We start from the raw sequence: 27531 nt of genomic DNA on the forward strand, positions 1-27531 counted from the left end.
GTAACAACAGTTCTGTTTTAATATTTCTATTGCTGTAGTCAAAATATATTGACATTCCCTCGATAATATTATATATGATAGCTTGTATAACAACTAGGGCTTTATCCTCTATCATTAATTACAGTCAAATTTAAGGATGGCCCATTTAAACTATTAGTATGAATGATTATCTAAAAGATTGAGAAAAAGAATCCCAATAGGTTTCTAAATACAGGTATTTACACTCTTAGGGAATTTCTACCAAGAACATTTAAGTCAGGGAAAAATTTGGACACAAAAGAGAAGCACAAGATGAACAATTAAGTTGATAATAAAACAATAAGAGAGTTAATCATCATGTTTTGCTGCACTACCAGCTGCTGCAGGCGATCTTGATTTCGAACGAGAATCAGAACGTGACCTTGATCTTGATCTAGATTTACGAGCGGGACTCTTAGATCTTGAATCCCGTTTTCCATTTCGACTGCCACTTCTACTCCTAGATTTACTACGACTCCTGCTACGGCTTCTAGATCTGCTGCGACTTAGAGATCTACTGTGGCGCCCTCTTGATCGCGATCGACTTCGACTGAAATAGAAATTTAACCATTGCAAGAATTTAATATTTTGTGTGCTCAATATGTGAAGAGATACAAAATGCACCAAAAAAAAACCCCACAGACTCAAAATGAGAGTTTGTAATTCTAAAAGTTATGTTATAAATAAACTTTTTGAAAATCTGTTTTTCGAAATGTTTTCACCAAATGAATTAATCATGTATTATCATGCACCTGTTTCAATAAATTAGAATATATTTTTGTAAAAAAAAAAAAAAATGGACATTACCTTCTTTTCTTGGGTCCATCATAGATCATCTTTATTTTTCTACCATTTATTTCAGTACCATCTAGTTTATCTAACGCTGTCTTCATATCAGTATATGAAGCAAACTCCACAACACTGAAAGTAACCAGAAAATATTGATAACGCTGTCTGGTCATTTATCACGAACTGTGTACCAAGCTAATTTGAGCAGATAAGAAGTTTCAAAGCCCTACATAATCAAAGAGAAGTCAGCTCTTGGCCATGTTTAGACTAAACCTTTAAAACTGTGTCTTGATAAGCATTCAGCATTAAGTGTTTATCATCAACAATGATATGACCCGAAAGATGGTAAAACATCATTATGCTATCAAGATCTGTAAATCTAAGAAACAAAGAGCATCTACTTCCATTTCTGTGACCAGATTATGTGTTTTTCACACCAACACTGTGACCTAAAGTGTTTTAACTTGTATAGTGTTCAGTAATATAAAGGTATCATCAGTATTTGTATGCCCCGAAAGATGGTAAAACATCATTACACTATGCGATAAAAACTTGCCTACTAAGGAAACAAAGTGCATCTTTTTCGGTGATAAAAGTGATGAAATGACGTCAAAACTGAGAACAAATGTGTTTGCAAAAAAGTTTTTAATAATATATATAGCATTCAGCATTAAATAATTATCATCAGCAATGATATGCCCCGAAAGATGGTAAAACATCATTATGCTATAAAAACTTCCAAACCAAGATACTAACTGCATCATTTTCACACCAACAATGTGAGCAGATGTGTATACAAAAGTATAACAAAAATAGTGTTCAGTAAAATAAAAATATCATCAGCAATTATATGCCCCGAAAGATGGTAAAACATCACTACACTATTACACATTTTGTCACTGACATGGTGGATTTCAGCTGAAATTAACAAATGAATCTGACAGTGGTGTATATTTTATGAGCAACTTGTCCATATGCCAAACGATACAAATTGGAAAAGCAAAAACGAAGACATGGTCTCTCCATAGCTTACCCTTCATTTTTATGTTTCTTATGAGCATCAGCATAAGTCACTTCTCCAGCTTGTCTCATGTAGTCCTTCAAATCCTACAAAAGATAAATACAACAAATCAACAATTGTCACCACTCTTTGTTAGACCAATGACACCAGGACCATTTCAAGCAAGAAGAGGGTACAAGCCCATGCAAAACAAAACCATATCCCAACCCAAAGCTATAGAAGAGACTAAATTGATGAAAGGTGTTCAGCAAAATATATTATCATCAAAAATGATATGCCCCGAAAGATGGAAAAACATCATTACACCAATTCATAAATTTTTCAGGTACTCTCTTGCAAATAAAGAAGCGCTTGATAAACAAACACCTTGCACAGATCAAATCAGTGCTGATTACATTTACTGTTCAAATTACCTCTTCTTTCTACTGTTCTAAACAGACTTAAACATCCTTCTACCCTCAACCCTTACATCCTTCCTCACATCTTAGCAACATCGGCTGGCAGTCTGTAGAGACTATTAAGTCTCCAGACCTTCAGGGAACAGCTGGGTCCAAATGCCATCAAGAACAAGAGACATCTGAGTGACTGGGGCTTCCTGAACTTCTTACGTCATCATCTATCGTCAAAACTCTGCTAGACATCAGCAGGGTTTGAAACACATCAGATACTTGAGCTCAGAAATTTCATCATTTTCATCGCAGCCAATTTTTGAAAGTGGACATCATTTTGCCATCATCTTAAAATCAGGATAGCCTAAGCTACATCATCTTGCAAAGGACATCTGACATCTAAGGACCAACAATTCCCATATTACCCTCAGTCATCGTCATCATCTTTCAAGAAGATATAACACACATTTAAAATTAATGGGATAAAAACCTTTTATATTCTGATGACATTCCATTCCTATTTTTCCTTGCAAAGTTTGAGATATTACGGCAATTTCTCTTGAAAGTAAAAGCTAGGCATGTTTGAAGAAATGACAAATTTTAGTTTTGAGATCAGTCTATCAATATCAAAGAACAATCTAGGACTGGGACATTTAACATATCAGTGTCAAACCCAAAATTTCTGCTGGATTTCTGTTTTATGTTTAACTCAATGATTTCATCAGCTAATAGATCTAAACTTATGGATTGCGATTCAGATTAACACCAGTCTGTTTTCTCCCTGTGTCAATCATGTGACATTCAATTTCGAACAGAGAAATTTGAAAATTTATACACTCGTTTTATATATTTCTTTAAGAATGCATCTCAGTTTGTGATAATGGTATATGGCCCAGTCCTAGAATTATGCCTTGATAAATTTGAGGTTACATGAATCTATGCAGTGTTATGAAAACATGGTATATTGATGAAGACAACTATAAGAATGCTTAAAAACTTAACTAACCTGCCAGCTGACACGAGACGATAAATTCTCCACAATAATTCTATTATCAGTACGTGTTGGTGGACCATATCTGTTAAAGCAAAGAGAATAATAATGAATGAATGCATCAAATAAGGATTTTAAGACTATCTAAAAGTACATGGTATAAGCTTACAGACTCAAATTCACAAGACAAAAGAAATCAAACTGGCTTAACAGTCTCAAGCTATGGCATGACTTTTAGAACACTGATTAAAGAAACTTTTACTGTAACTGATTAGAGCAGAATACATACTTGGTTAACCATGAAGGCACAGTATTTCTTCGAAATCCCCCATCACCTCTACCGCCCCCTCTATATCCACCATCTCCACGTCCCCTGGCTCCTCTTGCTATTTCTAGATATATCCTGAAATAACAAATGGATTGTAACAAAGAATCAAATCCACCCAAGGAGCCTGTACATTCATATTGCAGTTATAAGTCATCAAGAGTGTCAGGCAGAAAACTGACTTTAATTGAAAAGTAATTTTACTAATCTAATCAAATATTTCATTTTTCTGTTCAAAATCAATCTTAAAAGCTAATTCTTAACATAAAAAGTTCTTTTTTTCATTATAAGTATGTTACCATACACATCAAATAAGGGACATAAACTTATAATTCATTTACCTTTCCCCACATAAATCTTTACCATTTAGTTCATAAACAGCATCATCAGCATCTCGATAATCTTCAAATTCCTAAAGAATAACAATTCCATTCTAGATTTTTCTCAGACAAAATTACTTGTTGCTCTCTTGTTCTTAAATGAATATCTTGTCAGATATACTTGAGCCTCTTGATTATTAATATAAACTAAAGATTGTACACAAGTCATGTAAACTTGTATGTTTTAAAGAAAATAAAGCTATATAACAGTATGTACTTATGCTTGCAAATATGAATAAAGTTCTTACAATAAATCCATAGCCATTTTTCAACTGAATATCTCTGATTCTACCATAACTTCTGAAGAATCGATCGACATCCCTTTCTCTAGCATGATGAGATAACTTGCCAATGTAAATTCTAGTACCCATTTTTCTGTAAAGAAACATAATAGGGGGTTCAAATTTTTTCATACATTATTGTTCCTTTATTTTGAAGATTCAAAAATTAAGTTCAAGACCTGGCCATGTATTCTTGAAATGGTCTTAGCCCTGGGATGTCCTAAGATCAATGTTAGAAGATAAGAACCTAGGATAACCCAGCGCTAAGATGCTAAGATCGTTTCGAGAAAACACCACCTGAATAGTGAATGATCAAAATAAAGGTCAGGATTTTGAACTGGGATTACGAATTAAAATAATTCACTGGCACCACTTTCTGAGAGAACTGAATGCTATCATCAATCGCCAGGACAGGGTCTCAGACTTATTGCAGACAGAGGGGAAAAATCAGAAATTATATGGAGGAAACCATGCCATTCTCCTTCTAACCATTCCAGAGCCAAAACAAGCCAAAAATATTCAATTAGATCTATATCTGCTCGAAACCTATATGAATATTAATGACAGTATGTTCTACGAAGAAATCAAATATTTAGTGAAACGGAGGAAAGAGTTTGAAGACGTTTACAAGCTTGTAACGTCCCAAAATTACAATTTTTTAGCAGCATTTTCATTACCATCACGCACCTTGTACAAATATGGCGTCAATCTCCGCGTGCTTCTCGGAGATCGAGGTTTACAAATAACAAATTTTTACAGATATCATTTCTTTGGAAAAACCATACAGTTGGACATTTGAGAATAAAATATTAGAAACACCATAAACATGAATAATTAATTGTAGAAATTTGAATTCAGTGCCGATAAAAATATCTTCGGTAATTTCCGTACTGGCGAAAGTAGAACATAATCTCGAATTAAGTCGATGCAAAAAGTTGAATAAATGTTTAATGAAAAGAAAACTTAAGCTATTAATTAATTATAGTGATAACAACTCACAAAGTACATGTTGATCTGTTGTCAAATTTGGAGTAAACGTCCTATTTGCGAAATAAATTATTAAAAACGATTTGGATTGGAGATGTAAACGAATAATGGCGGGAGACCCCCTGCATCGTGAGAGGAAAGTCATGACTTCGGTTTTATTTGCGGCTGCCAGCCATAGACCGCGATTGCTAGCTATTCGCCATCTTGTAAACGGTTGCAACAAGGACTTTAGTCTGGATGTCTCCAACATTTGGGCGTGGAAATTATCTGAAAAGGTACTGTTTGCTGTCCAGTTACCATTCACTGACCCCTCCATGGAATTTATTTCGTCTGCTGTTGCACCTTTTGAGGCACATCTCTTGCCCTAAAGTTTCTAAAACCAGTCGGGAAGAACGTGTTCTCATATTATTTCTCCCCGAACACCTGAAGTACTTATGAAACTAACGCTATGAATGTCAAAGTAATACGCTGGCTGATTCTAAGTCGCAGTGCGGTCAAACTAAATACTGTTAGGCCTAACAATGTTCCAGATTATTTTTTTATTTTCATGTATGAAAACAAATGCGATATTGTTTCAAATCACACAAATATTGAAGAAATAATCATGCAGATTTATAGGCCTGTAGCTTTGCTCTATTGTTTTATTCTGTTGACTGTATGGTAAGAAAAACACAGGAGATGCCTTGTAACATTTTGAAACAAAAATTATCACATCCTCATCCCTCCTTACAGACTTCTATCTATATGATTATGTTTACTTTAGGCTCCCCTGAAAATATTTTGATGCCTGAGCTAGATAGTATAGGACTTAGTACTAGTATACATTGTCAAAGCCTTTGATTTTGGGAATGAGCCTAAATTTTTCAGTTACAGGATTCTATGCCATGGCCGTGTTATATTATGTTATTTTGTTCAGGAAGCATTTTGGTTGAAATTAATTTAAACTTTGAAGGCTGTTTAATTTGAATTACAGAACCATGTAAAATGTCGGCAAATATTATTCTGGAACATGATTATGGGCAGAGGTTAGCAGAGCCAGCACATCTACAGAGGCTCGAGAAGTCTCTTCAGCTAGACCCATTGTTGAATTATGTTGAGAAGATAGTAACTGATCCTATAGCAGAAAGGTATTTTGAATTTAACAATAGTAGATGTATAAAACAGAAATATTTCCTTAAGTGTATGTAGGCAAACAGGAAGGCTTTTGATAGTTTTTTCCACTTCGTCAGGTTATTTTACATAAATATTATTGTATTTAAGGGACATTCCGCTTTTTTTTGTAGGTTGAAAAATTCCAATTTGTGAAATCTAGAGAAATGTGCCCTTTAACATATCTGAAAGTTTTAACTAAGTAAATCCAGCCGTTAATTTTTAAACGCCAAAGATACTTAAAAACAATATGTAAGGTTTTTAAGTTGGTTATGCTAATTGGAAGCTTTTAGAAAACTACTGTACGGATTTGAGTAAAATAAACGACTAATTGTAGGGAAATATGTCTCCTACATATTGTAAAGATTTCAACTAATATTACCGAGCCATTATAAAGCCCAACACCAAAACTAGATCAAACTGCTTAATTAACAATTAGAACTCTCTGTATCTAATTAACCCTTTTAAAACAAATTCAGTTTGATCAAGAAGATACATTAGCATACTTTAGAAATATTTTCAGGTATAATTCACGACGTTTTTGATAATGAAAACTTTTTACAAAAAAGCGGAATGCCCCTTTAATGATATAACATGAAAATTAATTTTTATGTGAATGCATATATTTACATATTCATTGATTGCAGTCTAACTTAATATATATTATTTTGTGCTGAAATATTTTAAGGCAATTTCAACAATTCAGTTTGAAATATTGACTTACACTCTCACAGTGTTATTGATGATCCTTATTCAAACCTGAGGAGGCTCCTTTGATAGTTGGAAATCAAAAAAATACTAGGTTAATGTCATTACACACTGAATGGTTCCCAATCCATATTGGCTCTATCAGGTGAAGAAAAGTAGGCTATTTTATTTTCATTTCATTCAAAACCAATAATGCTATATTTTAGTGATGTCACAGATACAGATGATAATGAGGACTATCTAAAACCTTGTATTAAATATGATGAAGAAAATAAGCTACTCAATGGAATCACAATCACTAAAGCTGGTAGGTAATTAAAATCTGGTTTGCCGAATTTTACATCAAGAAATCAAGTTTAATATTTAAAGAAATTCGAACCTTAAGAACACAAGTTATATGGATAATGGATATACTACTTCTAGTTTTATTACATACTACGTTTCGAAACACATACAGGTAACATTATCAAGTAAAATGATTCATTCAATGACCTTCCTGCTTCTATATGTCTTACAAAGATTAAATTCTAACCTGTAAATTATAATGATTGTAAATCAATGTTTTTTACTTTCAGAGAGAAAGGCTGATAAAACAAGGTTGTTTAATTTTGGAAAAGTCAAGAAAAGTCGCAGATGGCTTAGAGTAAGTTTTTATTATTATTACCACAGTCAGAATTAAAACCATCTATATCAGATGGCACACCATGAAACTCTGAGTAATAACACATTTCAGGTTCTGTTTTGATATTTCTTTACCGCCCTTATACTGATGATTTGAGCACTATTCTAGCAGTGACAATATTGTTATATTTCTAGAATATTTTACTGAGTGACAGTTCATCTGATGAAGATGAAGAACGACCAATTACTAATGAAGATTTACAGTTGATGATTAAAGTCCATAAATACAAGAAAAAACATCAGTTACATTTCTATCAAGATCCTGAGGTATGACATTATTTTATTGAAATCAGAACTAAAATAATATTTCTGATTTGAGGAAATACTGTAAAAAGGTATAAAAAAAAAATCTCAAAAATTGAATTTCAGTTGGGTCGCATTTCAGTGGTAGGCGATAATCCAGAATCACAGATATCCACCAACTTTTTACTGCAAACAGAATATTTACTTTGTAAAATTATCCTTTAATCCAATGATCCAGTTTGCGATTGTGGTTTGCAACTAATTAACAACCATGCCATGTTTCAACAAACCAGCAATTCAGAAATATGCAGATTAGGGGGTTTTATTATATACTCAAAGAATTATGGTTAATATATATATATACATAAGGTTTGATATATTGTAGCTACATCAGTATCAGTACTATAGTACTGGGTTACTATCGAACTATGATAAATATCCAGAACATAGTAAACAATTTGCTGGACCCAAGAAAAAGATCTCGAAAGAACAGAAGAAATTTGAAAAGAGAGTAAAAGGTAGGCTATATTTTTCTGATACAGTAGGCTTTAAGTTGTTGATGATAATTGGCTAGTGTTCTATTGAGTACTAGGTATTCAAGATAAAACACATTGATTAATATGACTACCTATATCTCAAGGGTGGTAACTCTTATTATAGACTTCATTTCTTAAGACCACAATACTAGCCTGTAAGAAAAAATGTGAGAAATAATGTTTTAAAACTTGATTCAATGGTGAACTGGATCGAACTATCATAAAAGACAATCCCTTCGTATATTTGTAGCTAAATTAAAGAAATTAAGGCGAGAAAAGAAATTTGAGAATGGTGATCATGAAGATTGTGATGAAATTGATCCTGAAGTTTTAAAAGCTATCATTGAACATCATCAGAAAGCTGGCAAGTCTGGTAAATCTAAAAAGTTGACACCAGAACAAGCTGATGTCAAGAGAAAGAAAATATGGATGTCAATTTGTAAAAAAGAAATTCCAAAGGTAAAAATTTATTAATGAAAAACTGAATGGTTAAGAGTCCTATCATTCAGATAAGATAAAAACAAGAACTTGAATTCAAAGTAGCTTGACAGTGTTAGATAGGGATGAGAACTTCTTCTCCTAAAAGCATTGGTCTATGTCGCAAAGTAAAGAATTATGATAAAACAAAGAGCAAGTTCAAAATTTAAGATAATTAGTTATGTTGATTATGATTGAATAATGTTTAAGTTATATCATCACTTTTGGTAAAATTTGAAAAAAAAAGTGATATCAAAATGAATTATTGCAAAAATGAGGAAAAAGATTTAAATGACAGAGTTCTTCATATCATGCAGGTGTCATGATGCCAAATTCCAATTCATTTCATTATAAAATTTAGATATCATTAAGTCAATTGTAACAAACAGTGTCTTTTGTTTTTAGATTCAAAAACAACGAGCATCAGCAAGAAAAGAGATGTTAAACAATGCAAAGAAGGTAATTATAGATAATATGATTAAATTTTCAAGAACAAGGGACTGGTAAACGGCTGTTTTTGTTAACACAATATAGTGTTTAATTGTCAATGATATTGAAGTTGAACTCCTCTATAATAAGTACTCGTTGGGAGAGTCCACATACCTTATATTATTTATTTGATATTTTTATTTTTTATGACATTTATATTAATAGCTAGCTACACAGTGTATGAAAGATTGTAGAAGAGCTGCTTTAAGCTCTCAGAAAACGTCAAAGGAAATTCCATCTCGAGCTAGAAGATTAACAAGAGAAATGCTGATCTATTGGAAACGATTTGATAAGGTGGAGAAAGAACATCGAAAAAGAGCTGAAAAGGAGGCCTTGGAACAACGAAAATTAGACATGGAGTTACGTGAGGTATGTAATGATAGAAGCCATAACTCTGAGCTCTTTCAAAATTTCCCTCATTGTAAACTTCAAAGCATTACGTGACTTCATTAGCCCATTAGGTGTAGAAAGTAGTACTTCAAGCTCATTTTCATTTCATTTATTATCTTTGACTCAGAACTTATGTTGGATATTATCATTGTAACTTTACAATATATCTGCACATAGGAAGGGCTCTCGATGTGGTTTTGGTTTGATAGTGTACTGCACAGTATAAGAATCCCCAATTATTTTACAAGCAATCTTGCTACATCTGATACAGCTTATTAGCTTAGATGATCCACTTTCTTTATCTTTTTCAGGCTAAAAGGCAGCAACGAAAATTAAACTTTTTGATCACACAGACAGAGTTATTTGCCCATTTTGTAGCTCGTAAAATAACAGGTGAATCGGAGGCTAATAAAGAGAGAATATTACATAAATTAGATGAAGATGAGGTGGAAGAGAGAAGTAATAAACAAATAAAAGGTGCAAGAGTCTATGATATAGAGGATGATGACTATGGTACGTCTTGAATTTTTCGTTTCTAGTGGGGGTCTGTTAAAACAATATGAATCATGATTTTTGTCGCTCTCAAGTACCTGTCGTAGAAAAATCAGCCCTTAAATCATGGGTTTTCAATCTGGGGGTAATTGTGACATCTTGGGGTGTAACGAGGCCGTATGTAGTCTAGCATAAAATTCCATCGTTCTATTCATGCTATATTCTCTGACATGAAAAAGTTTTACTGAATGGTAAAGGAGGTAATGCAATATATCAAGAATCTCAAATAGGGAAATAGAAAGATAAAGATTGAAAACCCCTGCCCTAACATGTCTGAAAATTGACAATCTACTTGCATTATATTGTACACAAAAAGATAACTTTTCGGGTATAATTGTCAAAGATTTGAATAGTGTCTTATAATGTAAGATAATGTGTAGTTGTTCAGATGAATTGGGAATCATATGTTTATAAGTTCTGTTTGATGTACTCTCTCACTGTTGTCATTGAAATTATATTTACAGATAGTGCTGAAATGAAGAAACTGGTTTGTAAAAATGCTGAAGGTGCCTATAAAGCACATCAACAAAAGGTTTGTCCATATTCTTAATCTATCCAGAGCAATAGGTATTCTTACATCGAAATCAACATGTCTCCTTATGGAAGTGTATTTTTTGATGTCTAATATTCCTTTATTTTTTTCATTTCAGAAAAATGATTTTGATAAATCTACAGGTTCATTGGCAGGTAAGTTGTATTTTATTGAACTAAATAAAAACTGCATGAGATGGTTACTGGTTTCAAGATGATTTATACCTGAAGTTTGCTTTTGTTAAACAAGTAAATGTTCATTGTTTTCAATTCGATTTTCTGAATAATCAACCGGCTAATACACAAATTAACTGATCTCTTTTCAGAATCAAGTTTTGCCAATCCAGCTATCAGTACTGATGCAGAACAGCCTCAACCCTCTATATTTATGGGTAAATTAAAAGGCTATCAATTAAAGGGAATGAACTGGCTAGCTAATCTATATAACCAGGGTATTAATGGTATATTAGCTGATGAAATGGGATTAGGAAAAACTGTTCAGTCTATAGCATTCTTAGCACATTTAGCAGAGGTAAGTTTATTCAGTATTTAATCATATTTTAATGGAACACCCCTAGTTTTACAAATGATCTAATCAGTTCATATTAGAATGAAGGTATGCATGTGCGGAAGAGTTCATTAAAATATAAAGGGAGGTCAAATAGAAGATTATCACAGCCTTGGATTCCCTGCTTTAGTTGAAATTCAAAATTTTGGAAGTGTTTTCAGTTTTATATTTTTCATATTTAATCTGAAAGGTTCTATTTGGTAGCAGAACGATTTAGTTTTATTTTATGGCTTCACTCATTCCGATTGTGAGAAGCTAGTACTGAACTTTGAACACAAAACTTGAATTTGATTAAATTTTCATTCACTTTTCCAGGCACAAGGAATCTGGGGTCCATTTCTCATCATAGCTCCAGCTTCTACTTTACACAACTGGCAGCAAGAATGTCAACGTTTTTCACCCAAATTTAAAGTTGTCCCATATTGGGGTAATGCACAAGATAGGAAAATTTTACGTAAATTTTGGGATCAGAAATGTTTACATACAGCTGAGGCATCATTCCATGTTGTTATTACGAGTTATCAGTTAGTAATACAAGATGTCAAGTATTTCCAGAGAATAAAATGGCAGTACATGGTACTTGATGAGGCTCAGGCTCTCAAAAGCAGTTCCAGGTGGGTAGTTTCAAAATTTTGTAGGTTTTGTCCAGGAAAGGTATCTTGATGTATGGAATTTCAGCAAGCTATCTAGATATGATTTCTTGGACAGTCTTTTTTTAAAAAACCTGTTTGAGGTATTTTTGTGGAATAAAAAAATTGTACATGTAATTAGAACTTTCCTAAGCAAACTGACTGTTCTCAACAAGCATAAGACTGTACCGTATTGATAGGTAAGGACATGTTTGGAGAAGTCAATTTAAGGTCAAGGAGTGTCAGGTTAATGACAAGCAAAATATCAAATATAGTAGCATTATGCTTACAGTATTAGAATTTTTGATTATATTTCAGTGTACGATGGAAGATATTGTTAGGATTTAACTGTAGAAATAGATTATTATTAACTGGTACCCCTATACAGAACAGTATGGCTGAGGTAGGCTATTGTTTTAATATTATATATCCTGACCATTAACTTGAATTTATTCCTGTATAGCTTATATATTGCTCAGACTTGAGACTTGGTAGATTTCTAATTGTCTTTTAAAAGCCATTAATAATTAAGAAAGAAAAAACCATTATGTACAGTTCTTTCTACCAGCTGGTCATTGTCCAAACATCTCCGCATTGATCTTTCCTATTTACAACTTGTTTGACTGGAATCATGAGGAAATATGACTTTTACAATGTCACCAGGATTTCACATCAGCCGAAGATCAAAACTCATCAATATAATAAACTGTTTTGTTTTCACAATTGTTGTTGTGTGTTTCAGTTATGGGCTTTATTACATTTTATAATGCCTACAATGTTTGATTCTCATGATGAATTTAATGAATGGTTCTCTAAAGATATAGAAAGTCATATAGAAAAACAATCTGGTATTGATGAAAGTAAGTGAAAATTTAGATTTAATTGTTTTTAAAGCTGTCCTTGCTATAATGGCATTTAATAATTTTCTATAGTAAGCACACGTTATTAATAACAGTTCCTGCTTTATTTAACAATGTGATGTTTCGTCGATGGTTCTCCAAAATCTTGCAGTGCTAAATAAAAGTTATTATCCATAAAGTGTGTTGTGTTTATCTTTGTATTTGTTGCTAGTTCCTTGTCTAAATTCTTTTGATATATTTTCAGATCAATTATCAAGATTACATATGATATTAAAACCATTTATGTTAAGAAGAGTAAAGAAAGATGTTGAAAATGAACTGTCTGATAAGGTATGTTGAAGGGTGATGCCCTGCCCTGCTGGTCATAAAAATGTGAACTTCGTTTCGATTATGCGACTGTTTGAGCTAATGAAGACAAGCAAAGCCTGTATTGGCAAATTGCCCCACGTTAGTCTTTCTGACTTGCATGATTTGATTAAATAAAAATAGGGGCAAATCTTGATAAATCCCATAATGGAACCCTGAATCTTCAGGTTAGTGAGCAGGTGTCATAACTCAATCCAGCCAAACAGGCTCCGAAATTCTGGACAAACTAATCTTTTGATTAATGTTACATAACAGTCTAAGAAAGCAACATACCTGAACATAAAGCATTAAGCAGCAAACGTAACTTAACAATATTTTGGTTTATTTCAGATTGAGATCTTGGTATATTGTCCACTGACTAGACGACAGAAGATGTTGTATCAGGGTATAAAAAATAAGATCTCTATAGAAGATTTATTACATACAGCTATGGAGAATACACAGGCTCAATCTACAACTAGTAGCCTTATGAATCTAGTTATGCAATTTAGAAAGGTACGTTATTAGTGTTTCAAATGAATGTCTTTATAGTAGGGCTAAAGTTTTTGATTATCAGTTCACCTGATGGTGACAATGAAATTCGTTGAAAGATCGTGTACAAAACTTGGGAGTAGTATACCATATAATAATCAATAATTCTTAAGGGACATTTAAGTGTCGCTACAATAACTTATAACAATCATGTTTGGATTTTAAGGATGGTCTTCAAAAATAACCTCTCACTGGGTGGTGGATTTAGCACAACTCTAAAATACAAATGATTTTCAGAAAAAATCAGCAATCTTTGAACTATACCATTATAAGGGATCCATTTTGGGTAATTATGAGAATGTCTTGTCCCACAAAAAAATTTGATGAAGCTGAGTGTTCACCTTTGGACCATTAAAATATTATTGTTAATATCCTTGACCACTTGTCTGTCACTAACTTCTTTCTCTTCTAGGTGTGTAATCATCCAGATCTATTTGAGAGACATGAACCTAAATCACCTTTCTTTATGAAACTAGAACCATATTATATTCCTAAACATATATATCGCTGTGGTAAGTACAACTTCTTTTCAAGGGACACAACTCTAATGGAATAAAAGAGAGTAAAATTTCAAATTCAAATTTAGTGGATGTCAATTATGACTGGAAAACCTATGGTAAAACTTGAATTTCCCAAAATACAATGATAGGCACTGAACAATGATAGGCACCCACAGTTTTGCAAGTCCTTTTTTACAGGATAAAAACTGAGCATTATATACACAAATATACTGTATAGAAATTGTCCTGCAGGTTAACTGATTGATTACTGTCTATTTCAGGTATATTAGAGAAAGCTCTACCAAGTAAAGCTAAGATTATTTATAATTTATTGTATATACATTCACCTCATCATATTCATTCTACATTACAACCACTGACTAGTAAGTTACTCTTATATTCAAAATGTTACACTAACTCAAACTCAATGATCAGACTAAATTAATACATGGATATATATCTCATCAAAGTGATTGTATCCTCCTGCCAAGAGACTTTTTTTCCAGTGTAAAATTCAATTTCTTGAATAAATGTTATTTGTGCTGAAGAAGGCTGATGTTTTTTTATCTAAAGGAAAAGGATTTGAATTTTTCTTGGTAAAAGATCTTTTGAATGAACTTTGTGATGTTTATAAACAATATAGCTGTTTAATTATTTCAATTCTAAAAGGTTAAAGCCAAATGTTGCTAATTTTTTGATAGTTAAGAATTGTTTAAATCTTTCTGATCTTAGCATAATTACGTAAGGTATACCCTGTTCATCTGAGAGATATTTATTATATTTCAGATGGTCGTGTAAATAGTGCTTTTTCTTTCCTACGTTTTATTGGTATGTCACCTAGTGATCTGTATAGTTATATGTTCGGTGGCTTATTAGTAAGGTAAGAGCACAAAATATTGAAATATTGTTGTGGGGGTAAAAGTTAACTTTTTGATCAGAATATATGGCTCAGTGAGTTAAATACTTGCTCATGTTTGGTAATAGTTTTCGATTTTTCAGCCCTGTTGCACTGTCAGTGATGCAGGTCAGCGAATTATCATAGGAAAAGTGTTAAGTCGTTCGGATGGGACAACAAACTGAGGTGCTGTGTGCTATAGGCGCATGATAAAGATACTTAGAAAGTTGAAAATCCAAAATTAAAGAAATTAAAACGGAAGACATGAAACTCTTATTTGATTTCATGTTTAATTATATTATAGATGGTTAGGTATATTTCTTTGGTTAAAGATGGCGTATCGGATACATCATCAACATCAATGGAGACAAGAAACTCAAATGTAAGTAAAATGATCATGTTTTTATTTTTGGTTGACATTGAATATGGCCACAATATGATTCTTATAAATTAAACTGGCATTTAGAGAAGGGAATCAATCTAATTATGCCTTTCATTTTGGACTTAAAGATTCTAGAATGTAACACTTTGAGACCAAACTTACAACAAAAGAAGATGCTTTCCTCTTTTGAATACAATGTAAATCCAAACAACTGCATTGGTCTTGTAAGTGGCATTTAGTGATTGAGGTATGAATATATGAACACAATTTTATGGATAATTGTGTTCATATATGTATGGTCTCATCGATGGATTTGTTAGTAATGTATTGGAAACATATTTATAGGAATTAGAAATGAACAGAACTCAATAATTTACATTTTTCTTTCAGCCCTAGTACCAATAAGTGCTTTCTATTAAATCCCCTACAAACAACTTATTTCCCTAATGTCAGGGAAAGTAAAAACTTGCAAAATTTTGTGTTCATTAATCCGTGTTCAGCGTTCAGATCTCATGAAGACCACACAATCCACTATATACCAGAAACACTGGCTCATAGACAAGTCCGATTAAAGAATCTTCGGAATCAGTTATTAGCCAGTAGACCCGTTATGAGCCCACCGAAATCTCCAGTCAAGGTGAGTAACTCAGTTTATCTAGAAATATGATATTACCTTACACCTAAAGGTTATTGAATTTGGTTAATTGGAATCATTGGAAGAGATTCATAGATGATTTCTAGTCATACTCAAAGCGGTTTGAGTTATTTTGAATTTAAAGTTTGTCCAAGCTGTAGGTAATATAGTTGTCAAATAAAATTAAGCCCTGTACATACAAATAAGTTAAAGCTTTATTAACACATTAAATTAGAAGTATGTGCTGATTTATTTGGTTTAAATATCATTTTTAAAAGCAGATATATAACTGAATAGTTAGTTCAAAATCTGACCATTTTGAGAAAAATTAAAAGCAAAAAGTCTATAAAACAATGGTTTCTTTATGTAATAAACACGGATGATTTCACCACGTTTTTCTCTTATATAGCAACCGTTTCTTTCAAAAGTAATTTGATTGTATTTTAGAGTCATTCTCCGAAGAAGGGAGGTCATCACAGTAGTAATACAATATCAGCTGAAGATATATCACTACCACTTCACCATCATAGATTACGACCTGAACGTATTTTTACCTCTCAACCTACAGATTATCCTGCTTTTCTCTTTAACTCTATACCTAAGGTAAAATTATTTAGTTCATTCAAGTAAATACATATCGGCAACTCTTGACAGTTTCTGTAAATCTGAATCTTATTCTGTAATGAATTGAACAAATTCTTTAGTCTTCTATTAGAACCTCTTCTGGCATATTTCCATTGTATCATTGGAAGGAATCCTTGTGTCTTCTGGGCAATGTCTCTTTTATGCGGCATTTTACTACTGGTTTGTCACCTAATAGCACCATGTAGCAACATGGATACAGTCCATAATTTCTGAGATGATTTAGACTTTTGTTTATGCATTTCAATGCTATTTTAAGTACATGAGGTTTGAAGTATGGCTAGCTTATAAATCTTATTTTCCATTAACTCTACCATGGATCACAAATAATGGCTATTATTTTTGGAGACATTCACAGATGTATAACAAAGTGGATTAATAAAACCGAAGAAACAAAGATAATGCTGATCATTGGCTAATACGTTTGTCAGTGTTTAAAAATTCGATATATTATTGTAGGTTCAAGCAGGATCTTTAAGTAGATGGACTGAAGATCGCAGTGCAGCCTGGGAGATCGTTAAAGAAAGTCTATGTGGAACAGTAGAAGGTAGAAATAGTCTATTGTATGGTACACCAGAGATACGGGAACTAGTTCGATGGAAGGGTTATTATTTTACACCGCTTGAAATAGGTGGTCTATATAGTATACATCTTAAACATGGCTGGTCAGATATCTATATACCAGGTTTGTATGAGATATTTTAATTGCGTTGTTTTGTTTCTTTTGAAGGGACATGAGTGGTCTTAATATTGGCTTTACTGGTTGATTGAGCTCAATTTCAGCTTTCCTTGGCAGTTTGCAGAATTAAAATTAGATGTTCCATTTCTCTTATACTTCAAAAGACAATAAAAAAAGAGAGCCATGACTTAAGATGGTTAAGATCACTGTCATATAGATACAGTTGAGCTGTATCAGCTGGTAGAGCAAATATCTAGACAACTACATAGTTAGTTGAAATAGGGCTCTATCACCCAAACAGTAAAAATTTAGATGGCTATACAGATAGCTGAGCTCCATCAGCTGAAATCCTTACTAGTGTTTGTTTCAGTAACTTGTACAGATGTTCCTTCTATAGTTGATTCTTGGTCATTTGATTGAAACAATCCAGATGTTGAGTGTGGTTTAACTATAATCTAGATTTACCATAATTACATCTTGGTAGAGTAATCTACTACTAGAATCTATAATCTAGATTACTGTTTGTTATAATCTAGCTAGCATTCAAGTTGTACAGTATTAAGTAATAGTTACACGAAGTTTGCTTCATAACTTATTTAAAATCTAACTACCGAACACTGTCGGACAAAATGTCACGTGATTCGGAAATTCTTAATGTATAAGTATCTAAGTAAAATTATTTAGCAAATGCCCATTAGATGAAAAAGGAGGTTAGGTTCTAATTCTGATTTCATAGCCATGGTTTCCTGGTCTATTATTATAAACACAATTAAATCAAATCCAGAATTTAAGAAATTCAGTAATCCGATTAAATACTAAAACTACAAAAAACAATTTGAATGAATGATCCAACAGATGACTGGAACACCAAGAACACACCAAAGCTTTCAAGAGTAAGGTCCCAGGACCACACTTAGTCATCTGTCTAATTTTGTGTGTTAAATCTTTGTCATGCAATATAGAATCGAAAGCAATTTTCTTAAAGGGTCAATTAAAGGAATTATCATTGTTATTATTATGTTATAGATAAAGAAAGTTTAGTGACTGATGCTGGGAAGTTGTTTGTATTAGATTCACTGTTACAGAGATTAAAATCTGAAGGTCATAGAGTATTGATCTATTCTCAGATGACTAGAATGATAGATTTATTAGAGGTAAGCTTATTTTATATTTAGTGAGAACTGCGACAGTTCAGTTAGCCAGTAAATTTCTGTCCTACCTGTGTTTGTCTTGACTCTGATGTTGGTTAGAGATGCTGACATCTGAAGACAAAACAAAGAAATCCTAGACACATTAATGTCTAGGAAGAAGATAGTAAAACTCTTTGTATTTTTTTTTTACTCTTGCAACTTTTTTGTGACAAAATAAGGTTTACTGCTTGTTTATTTCTAACCAGAGTTAGACATTATGACTTAGTCTTAGAAATAAACTATCCCTAGAATACATTCCAATCAAATCACTGTATTTACAAACCTGTGATACACGACACATGGCTATTGCAGACAAGGTATTAGACGAAGTTCGTAATAGCTTGTTTTGTGAAGATGAAATTTTACATCTAATGTAACCATAAAAGTTTATATAGACTCCCTTTAAAGATCAAAGATTATGTAATGTTTAAATGTTTTGAAATAGAAAGACATAAAATTACTGTAAATGTGCATCAAATTAAGTCAAATTACAGTAAATAGACAAACACAGAAAGATATTTATTAACAGATGTTTTAAACATGTTTTGTTTTATCAAATTGAGATAGCATGGTCGTAATTTAATACAATATATATCCTTTAAAAACTGCATTTAATTTCAAGAAAGACAGGCTTGATATTTGAAATTGTATGTTTTAATTAGGACTAATGAATTACATCTGTCTTTTATGTAACTGATATGAAAACAGAAGTCTTGGGCTAATGGAATTTTAAATTATTTTAAACAATGCATTTCACTCAAAATGAAGCTATAAGTTTTTTGCGCTGTATCCCATCTTCACAATGTCAAGGCATATAAACTCCTCCTAATACCATGACACATTATGAACCTTTCTTGTATGACAGAAATTTGTGAAAACATGTTAAGAAATGAATGTGGCTCTTGTTTTAGTCTTTCAATTGATACAAAATATAATGTTAAAAGAGGCCTAAACTGACACAGGGAATAGGTTCACTCTCAAAATCACTGGCCTATGAATTCCCTCTTCTTTATGAATAATCTTCCTTAAGTGGCATTTCATAATTGGATAATAAATAACTCGACACAATTTTATGCGAGCGTCGAAACGTCGCAAGTTATTTATTAAAGTAATTGTTATCCATAAAATTGTGTCCAGTTATGAATAGGCTTATACTAAAAATATAACAGGTATAGTATATATAATGTATTGTTGTGTATATTGTAGGAATATATGTGGCATAGAAAACACAGCTATATGAGGTTAGATGGATCATCTAAGATATCAGAAAGACGTGATATGGTGGCTGATTTCCAAACAAAATCTGATATCTTTGTATTTTTATTGAGTACTAGAGCTGGTGGGCTTGGTATAAATCTTACAGCAGCTGATACTGTAAGTTAGAATTTACTTTTTTCGGTCAAAAAATATCAGTGTAAGAGTCTTAACACTTAACCTTTCTTGGGCCATATCTCCCATATATAAGTAGCTTTTATCTCCCTTTATATAAGTATGTCTCATATTTTAGGCTTACCAGTAAATTGGTAGCAATTCTTTGACTGTTATTGTTTATAATCTGCAATATCAGCTTTTGCTGGAAGCTAACATTAATTTGTTATCTACCACAAAACCTGTTATTGTTTATAATATTGTTATTTGTAGGTGATATTTTATAATATTGTTATTTGTAGGTGATATATTATAATATTGTTATTTGTAGGTGATATTTTATAATATTGTTATTTGTAGGTGATATTTTATAATATTGTTATTTGTAGGTGATATTTTATAATATTGTTATTTGTAGGTGATATTTTATAATATTGTTATTTGTAGGTGATATTTTATGACAGTGATTGGAATCCTACTGTAGATCAACAAGCTATGGATAGAGCACATCGTTTAGGTCAAACTAAACAAGTTACTGTTTATAGACTGATATGTAAAGGCACTATAGAAGAGAGAATTGTACAGAGAGCTAAAGAAAAGAGTGAGGTATGAATATTTGATACCTTTTAACATTTAAAATTTCAGGTCTGTTTTGAGCATTAAGAGTTGAGGGGGCTCAGCAATATAAAGGTTTGCTCACTAACCTAATTGTCCTTGGTTCAATCCCCTCGTCATATATTATTCCATGTGGTTTAGACCTCTGTCGGTGAAGCAGGTTGAAGATGCTGGCATTGAAAAAAGTTCATGCGATGGCAGAAAATAATAGGTACTGCCAATTTGACAATTGAAATGGTGCAAATCATTGCTGTCAGTTTCCTTGATTCACTTAAATTTTATTGTTAAAGTTTTTTAAATTTTACGGGTAAATATTATATAATTACAGATACAAAGAATGGTAATATCTGGTGGTAACTTTAAACCAGAAACATTAAAACCTAAAGAAGTTGTTTCTCTACTTATTGATGATGATGAAATGGAACATAAATGTAAATATTTATTTTGATATAACAAATATATTATGTAACTGAGGCTTGTTGATTGGATCTTGTCCAAGGACGTTTGGTTCCCTTATATAACATTATTCGAAATATAGAATAACTACTAATGATCCAAACCACATTACAAACATCCAAAAGAACAGTTTGGCTTTGAACTATTCATATGAGGAAGTATATCAATGGTAAATGATAAGTGGTATAGTCTTGTGGTTTCGTTGCAGTGCCTGTATTCTGATGGTAACTTGCAATACTGATGCCAATGAAAGAGCTTGATAAGAGCTAGCATGAAAGAAAGTAGATAGAATTAATACATATGAGTGTTTCAAGTGTCTTGTCATTAACTTGAAAGAGTTTGAAGTATTTTATTTCATATTCTCTTGATTTATTTTTCAGTAAAAGTTCGGCAAACAGAGAAGAAAGTAAAAAGAACATACACATTTAAAGATGAGCGAAAGAGGAAAAGACAGGTAAATTTCTGAAAAGACTGTGCTGGCATTGAGACATTTTCTACAAAATATCTTTAAATTGATAATAATGATCTGTTGAGGACTGAGTTAATCCAGGCTGTCAACTTATTTCTAAAGGGAGATAACTCTTAATACAGACTTCTTAAGACCACAATCTTACAATAAACATTCAAATCATTCAAGATTAAATTGAGCAATACATAAAAATACTGTGTAGAAGCTAGTTAGGAGGAGAATAAATGTATTGACACACAGCAAAAATAACACACTCAAAAAATATACTGAAAGTGCTATTGTGTATTATATTTTGTAGAAGAAAGATAGTAAGAAGGGTAAAGTAGAAGAAAATAATATAACAGTACCAGCAACACTCTCAGTAGACAATGATATCAGTGTAGATTCTATCTCCATACCAGCTAGTCCACAAAGTGGGGTAGGTGTTCTTTTATAGCTTTATACTTGATCTATGTTTTATAGCTTCCCCTACCTGATAAATTATTTACATTAACAGTGCTCAAATTAGTGAGAAACTTGCTGTAATATTGTGAATCAAATAGAAATGGTGTCACCATTATACAAGAATAGATTTTAAGTATCCTGAACTATATAGCTCTTTGGAATATAGTATTAGCTTCAGGTCTAGGCATATTTCAGATTAACGCCAACAAAATGGATCTTGTAGAAGTACTATAGTAGAATTCTATTGTTGAGTTGTTTAAAAAGAAGATTTTAGCCTTGTAAGAATAATTTTTATAAGAGTTATATTCATATGCCATCAAATGAAAAATCATAAAAGGGAAAGTGTATACTAATTGTTGTATATATTGATAGTTTTCAGTAGGTAGTGAGTTACCAGGTTGTAGTTTATCAGCTGCTATACAAGATGACAGTAGTAATGATGGTGGACTGGTGATAGTTGATGATGCTCATACCACCTACTCCCCAGGTATTATTAATAGTAACACCTTTCTTTGTGGTTTACCTTACTGCACACGTCATAGTTTTGTTTGTCTGTGACGCTCAAAATTGTGGTTTCATCCCATTGCACATTTAATTGTCTGTGGTGTTCAAAAATGGACTCTTTCTCAAGTTACAAATGTCTTTAAAATGCTTATTTTACACATCCTCAGACCTTCTGTAATCGGAATCTCAAACCCTGCGGTTGTACCCCCTTTAAGTGAATCTGTCCCCTATTTGTATTCCTTTTCCAGGAGATTGGTACTGACACTGTTTAATTGTTTGTTTATTTATGTTAACTTGTCATCTTTTCAGTTTCAACACCAACACCTACCCCTAAAAAAGGTCGAGGAAGAGGCCGACCTAAAGGATCAAGTATTGGTAGGAAACCTAAGGGTCGAGGTGGGAAGAAGGCCATGTCAGCAGCAGAGATAGCTGGTGCTCAAGCTGGCTTAACAGCAGCCTATGCAGCTTATGGATATAATATCAGTGCATCAGGTAATATTCAATTTCATGTTTACAAATTGTTATATTTTATGGATCACTAACATATTGGTTTGTGGAGTCAGTTGATGACATTCTATAAAAGATTATGAAATACTGTCTTAGTTTACTATAATTGACAGATTGTACCACTTAGTAGAGTATATTTAGATATGTTTAAATAATAGAGGTAATGAAGAGTGAATTTAAGGCAAATATGAAAAATTTGAAAATCAGACTGTTGATTAATTCCATGAAAAAAAGATTTCTCCCTGTATATCTAATATTGACTTGGCAACATTACAGTGACATAATTAAAATATATTGTTAATCACCATTAGAAAGAATTTAGTCACAATTTCTGTTTTCATGGAACTCATTCTCTCCATCTTTAAGGAGTTGATATTTTGGTAGTACTCTATATGCCTTTTTAGCATATATGAATTATTTTCCCTAAATCATTTCAGATTCCAAAAATTCTCCAAGAACGTCTGGTTCGTTGCCACCATCAGGTAGAAGTACACCAACAGTTTAGCAGGAAAAATCCCATACTCATAAACCCAAAATAGTGCAGAAATTAATTGCAAGTGGAACAACATTACAGCTGTGTCAGATAATGACATTTTTTTTGTGATAGGACAATACTTCTGTCACTTTTTACTCGACAGATAATTGTGCATGTAGATCAAGTTAAGAGTTGACATAAATTACAGGTTTTCAATCTAGGATATGATGAATTTCGTCAATACCTGGTACCATATATAAAAGGTTTTTTTCAATTTTCTATTGATTTTGATAATCCCATGCTGGTGTATATAGAAAAGACAGTGCGAATTGGTGATAAGGAGTTGATTATGTTATGAGGGTAGAAATCTTGATGTGATGTGATGTGATGTGATGTGATGTGATGTGATGTGATGTGATGTGATGTGATGTGATGTGTTGTGTAGAGAAGAAGGAAATGATACTGAAGTAACATTGCATGTAAAGCCCAGTCTTCTGTTGTACATACTACAAAGTTGTGACAAATTTAACGAACAAATAAATAAAACATAAGATTAAATGAATAGTCTATACTGTTTTATCAAAAAGTAAATCCATTTATCCTTGGTTTTTTTTACTTCGAGAGGTTTTTTATTTTTTGTGTTTTTCAAATGCATCACTTGCCTATGAGTACTAATTGCAATGCCTTTTTTTGTTATTATTGATAATCCATTCTCAGTGGCCAAGTAGGGGTGGGGGGAATAACTGAGGTTGCCCTAATTTCTAACCTAGTTATGAGATTTTTGCCTGAAAAACTTGTTTTCAAGGCTGCCCCAACTTTGGGTCCGCTACTCTCCATTTATATTAGCTGATGTAAGACAAGACTTTTTAGCCATTTTACAGAAGTAAGCCTTAAATGTTTAGCAATTGGATTTTCACTTAAAGCAGGTAGGACATCAAATTTCATTCTGATCTCAGGGTGTAAACTAATAATTTGACTGACCTTTGTATCCCTTTTAAAGATACAAAAGTATAACTGTATGTTTTAATTGTTCATTTAAAGGAATGGTAAAGAGGTGACAATTTATGTATTCGTGGAATTGCAGAAACCACAAATGTTTGATCGAAATTGAAACGGTGCAAATTATGCTATTAGTCTCCCCAATGCATATAAAAAGTTTAGAAACCTACTTTACAATCCCTTAAACAATGGTTTAAAATAAGGTTTTGTACAAAAGGCATGTATATTGACAATTGTTTCTATTTTGTTGAAGTTCTATAAGTTTGTATAATGTAAACATGTCTGTATATTTTAATACTGTACAAATTGTATATATTGTTACTGTAAAATATGTATTATACAAGCTGCTATATAAAATAGTATATATAGTAACATTCACTCATCTCTAAAAATTTGTTATTCAAGTTAAAAGTAATGTCAGGACAGTTCTATATTATTTCAACAAGTTGGCCTTGTTTTCAGTTTAATTTGGAAAAAAGGGTGCTTATAGACTAGCTAGGATGTCCGGCGAGGTGTATGGTGTATAATCATTGATACAGTAGAAAATAGAAGAAGCAAATGCAGAAGGTACTGGTCCCAATACAGATGGTTTGTTCTATTAGCTACTGTATAGATAATACAACACCAGACACCATACTTATTATATTGGTAAATTTTAGAATTAACATTTTTATATAGGCTACCATTATAATCATAGCATTTGATATGGTTGAGTCAGTATTACATACTTTGTAATCATTCATTGTACACAGTACTATAAATATTTTTAGATCCTGAAACAACTGGAAATATTAAAGAAAAATAATTTGAAGAACAATAAACGAGAGACCCCAAAAAATAACAAATTTAAATGCAAAACCCGTTTGGGTGACCTTGCTAATCTTGTAAGGAACAGAGCTTGAAGAACAATAAATGAACAACCCCAAAACAATTTACATTTTGAATGAAAATAACTGTTTGGGTGACCTTGCCAATCTTGTATGAACAGAACTGTACAGCTAAAGAAACTGTTTAATCCCCATTATAAGCTGAAAACAAGCATAACTTGCCATTAATAATATAGAATTAACCGAGACCTGATATTAACTGGTTTATATTGTAGTTATTAACATGGTATATTGTCTAATCATGTGCTAAATCAAATTATAAAAAATAAAATACGAACAATTTAAATATGTTATTGATCTTTACTTTGTCATGTCAAATATTTACACAGTTTGAAATGAAATGTTACATACTGCTTTCATTTTTCCACCATATTTGGTCTTATGAACGCTTTCAACATTATACAGTGGACAATGGGGAAACTTATCAGAACGGTTGCCAACCATAACTCGCTGGTTCTTTAACGTCGGTTTCATACCGACATAGTAAATCACATGACACAGCTCCTCGTCTGTTACTACTCTCCAAAACCAATTCATTATGCATAATATGCCACTTAAATGCGTCATACAACTCCGATTTATATTTGCTAGGATCCCGAAGATGACGAAAGTCGAAACGGTGCTTTAAAGTTTTACCAGTGATAAGTTACTATTCAACACAAGATTCTTGTGATAAAGATAAGAGTGAAACGTCTGCTACTTTTATAATCAAGTTCTATTTTTTATGAAACATTTAAGAGAATTACTTAAAATACCGGATCGCCACTTTAACTTTGCCTACTGGAACCCATTTGTCAGATTTTTTTTATAAGTTTGGCTCCATAATAACTCAGAAAGTTAATGAAAGAGGGAGGCAAGATGACATTCAAGTCGTGTGCCATATGGTATCTTCAAACTCGAAAACCGTGGGAAAATTTACATCCACGCGAACGAAAATTCCAAACATGCACAGCTCGTGTGTGTAAAAATGTTAAAAATAGATATGGAGGTATTTCTATGTCATTTGAAATGTTTGTTAGTGTATTTTTAACGTCTCTGGCGAATTAAACTGGTTTACGTCTATTGAAATCATAAACAAACCGTTTTTAATCGCATCTGTTTAAGTCTTTAACTTAGATCTAGGCGTGTGTATGTGTGATGACTTTTATACTTGTGTCGAACTGTAGAATTACGCAACGAAATCTGCATACAGGGAAGAAATAATTGCAAACAACACACTCAAACACAAACAAAGGCCCACAAATATTCTGATAATTAAAGCAAAAGATGAACCGTGGACTTGCCGAAAGCGCCCAGGACTGCATGCTATTGATATGCTTGATGAGGACTCTCCGGAAAGGTTGTGGAATTTCAAATATTTTGAAAAGACAAGCACAGAGAATCACAACGGTCCCCTGAATAAGGAAATCCGCTGGATGGATACGATAGCTTCAGTCGTGATGAAGAAACATCTGGTCTCTCAAAAATCATCTCTCAGAACCAAAGGCTACTTACATTCATAGATAGATATATTACACAGCATTTTTGTCAGATGTCAATACAAAACGACAATCTACGGACCCAACCGAGTATTTTGACTGTCGTTGTCGGGTTGAAGTACATCTATGATGACTTATGAACGTGTCAAATTATGAAAATTAAAAAATTAACGTGTTCACTCATCATAAATTAATTTTACGATCGTAAAACATAATTTTTGGATCATAAATCAAAAATGAAATAACACAAGTCTTAATTTTGAACACGTCAGTCATCGAAGAATGATTTTTAAAATCGTAAAAGCACCATTGCAGGAAATTTGAAACCTTCTCTTTAAAAATTGTCTGTCGTGTGCCGATTTATGTGGGTTGACCCCCGCCGTAAGGGTTAAGTAGAAGAAATTAAACAGACAGCTGAAATGTTTCAATTTTATTTACGAGTTTTTAAAATTTAATTTTTTTTTTTAATTTTGGGTCTTAAAAATGAACTACAAGGCTTTTTCAAGAAAATAAGTA

At 32.4% G+C, this 27531-nt stretch overlaps 2 protein-coding genes across 2 annotated transcripts; one reads left to right on the plus strand and one right to left on the minus strand.

Annotated features, from left to right (window-relative positions):
* Positions 1 to 327: 327 nt before the first annotated feature.
* LOTGIDRAFT_134230 (hypothetical protein) lies at positions 328 to 4284 on the minus strand (the record flags this gene model as incomplete). The annotated part of the gene is made up of 7 exons (XM_009068128.1): positions 328 to 568; positions 826 to 939; positions 1841 to 1914; positions 3224 to 3348; positions 3544 to 3611; positions 3875 to 3945; positions 4162 to 4284. 7 exons carry the CDS (start codon positions 4282 to 4284, stop codon positions 328 to 330), a joined length of 816 nt encoding a protein of 271 aa, XP_009066376.1.
* Positions 4285 to 6165: 1881 nt separating this feature from the next.
* LOTGIDRAFT_236919 (hypothetical protein) lies at positions 6166 to 24203 on the plus strand (the record flags this gene model as incomplete). Its single annotated transcript, XM_009068129.1, has 34 exons — positions 6166 to 6308; positions 7245 to 7345; positions 7614 to 7681; positions 7855 to 7986; positions 8348 to 8480; positions 8749 to 8957; positions 9381 to 9434; positions 9630 to 9833; positions 10166 to 10367; positions 10871 to 10938; positions 11057 to 11093; positions 11264 to 11469; positions 11821 to 12119; positions 12453 to 12537; positions 12877 to 12994; positions 13239 to 13324; positions 13691 to 13855; positions 14304 to 14403; positions 14673 to 14774; positions 15178 to 15271; positions 15591 to 15668; positions 16059 to 16305; positions 16750 to 16905; positions 17404 to 17629; positions 18650 to 18777; positions 20020 to 20187; positions 20629 to 20787; positions 21125 to 21227; positions 21633 to 21706; positions 22020 to 22139; positions 22538 to 22652; positions 22979 to 23161; positions 23614 to 24025; positions 24071 to 24203. The coding sequence occupies 33 exons, from the start codon at positions 6166 to 6168 to the stop codon at positions 23679 to 23681; spliced, it is 4431 nt and encodes a 1476-aa protein (XP_009066377.1). The 3' UTR covers positions 23682 to 24025; positions 24071 to 24203.
* Between the last annotated feature and the right edge of the window lie 3328 nt (positions 24204 to 27531).

The sequence above is a fragment of the Lottia gigantea genome (genome assembly GCF_000327385.1).
Source record: "Lottia gigantea unplaced genomic scaffold LOTGIsca_89, whole genome shotgun sequence".
Taxonomy (NCBI): domain Eukaryota; kingdom Metazoa; phylum Mollusca; class Gastropoda; family Lottiidae; genus Lottia; species Lottia gigantea.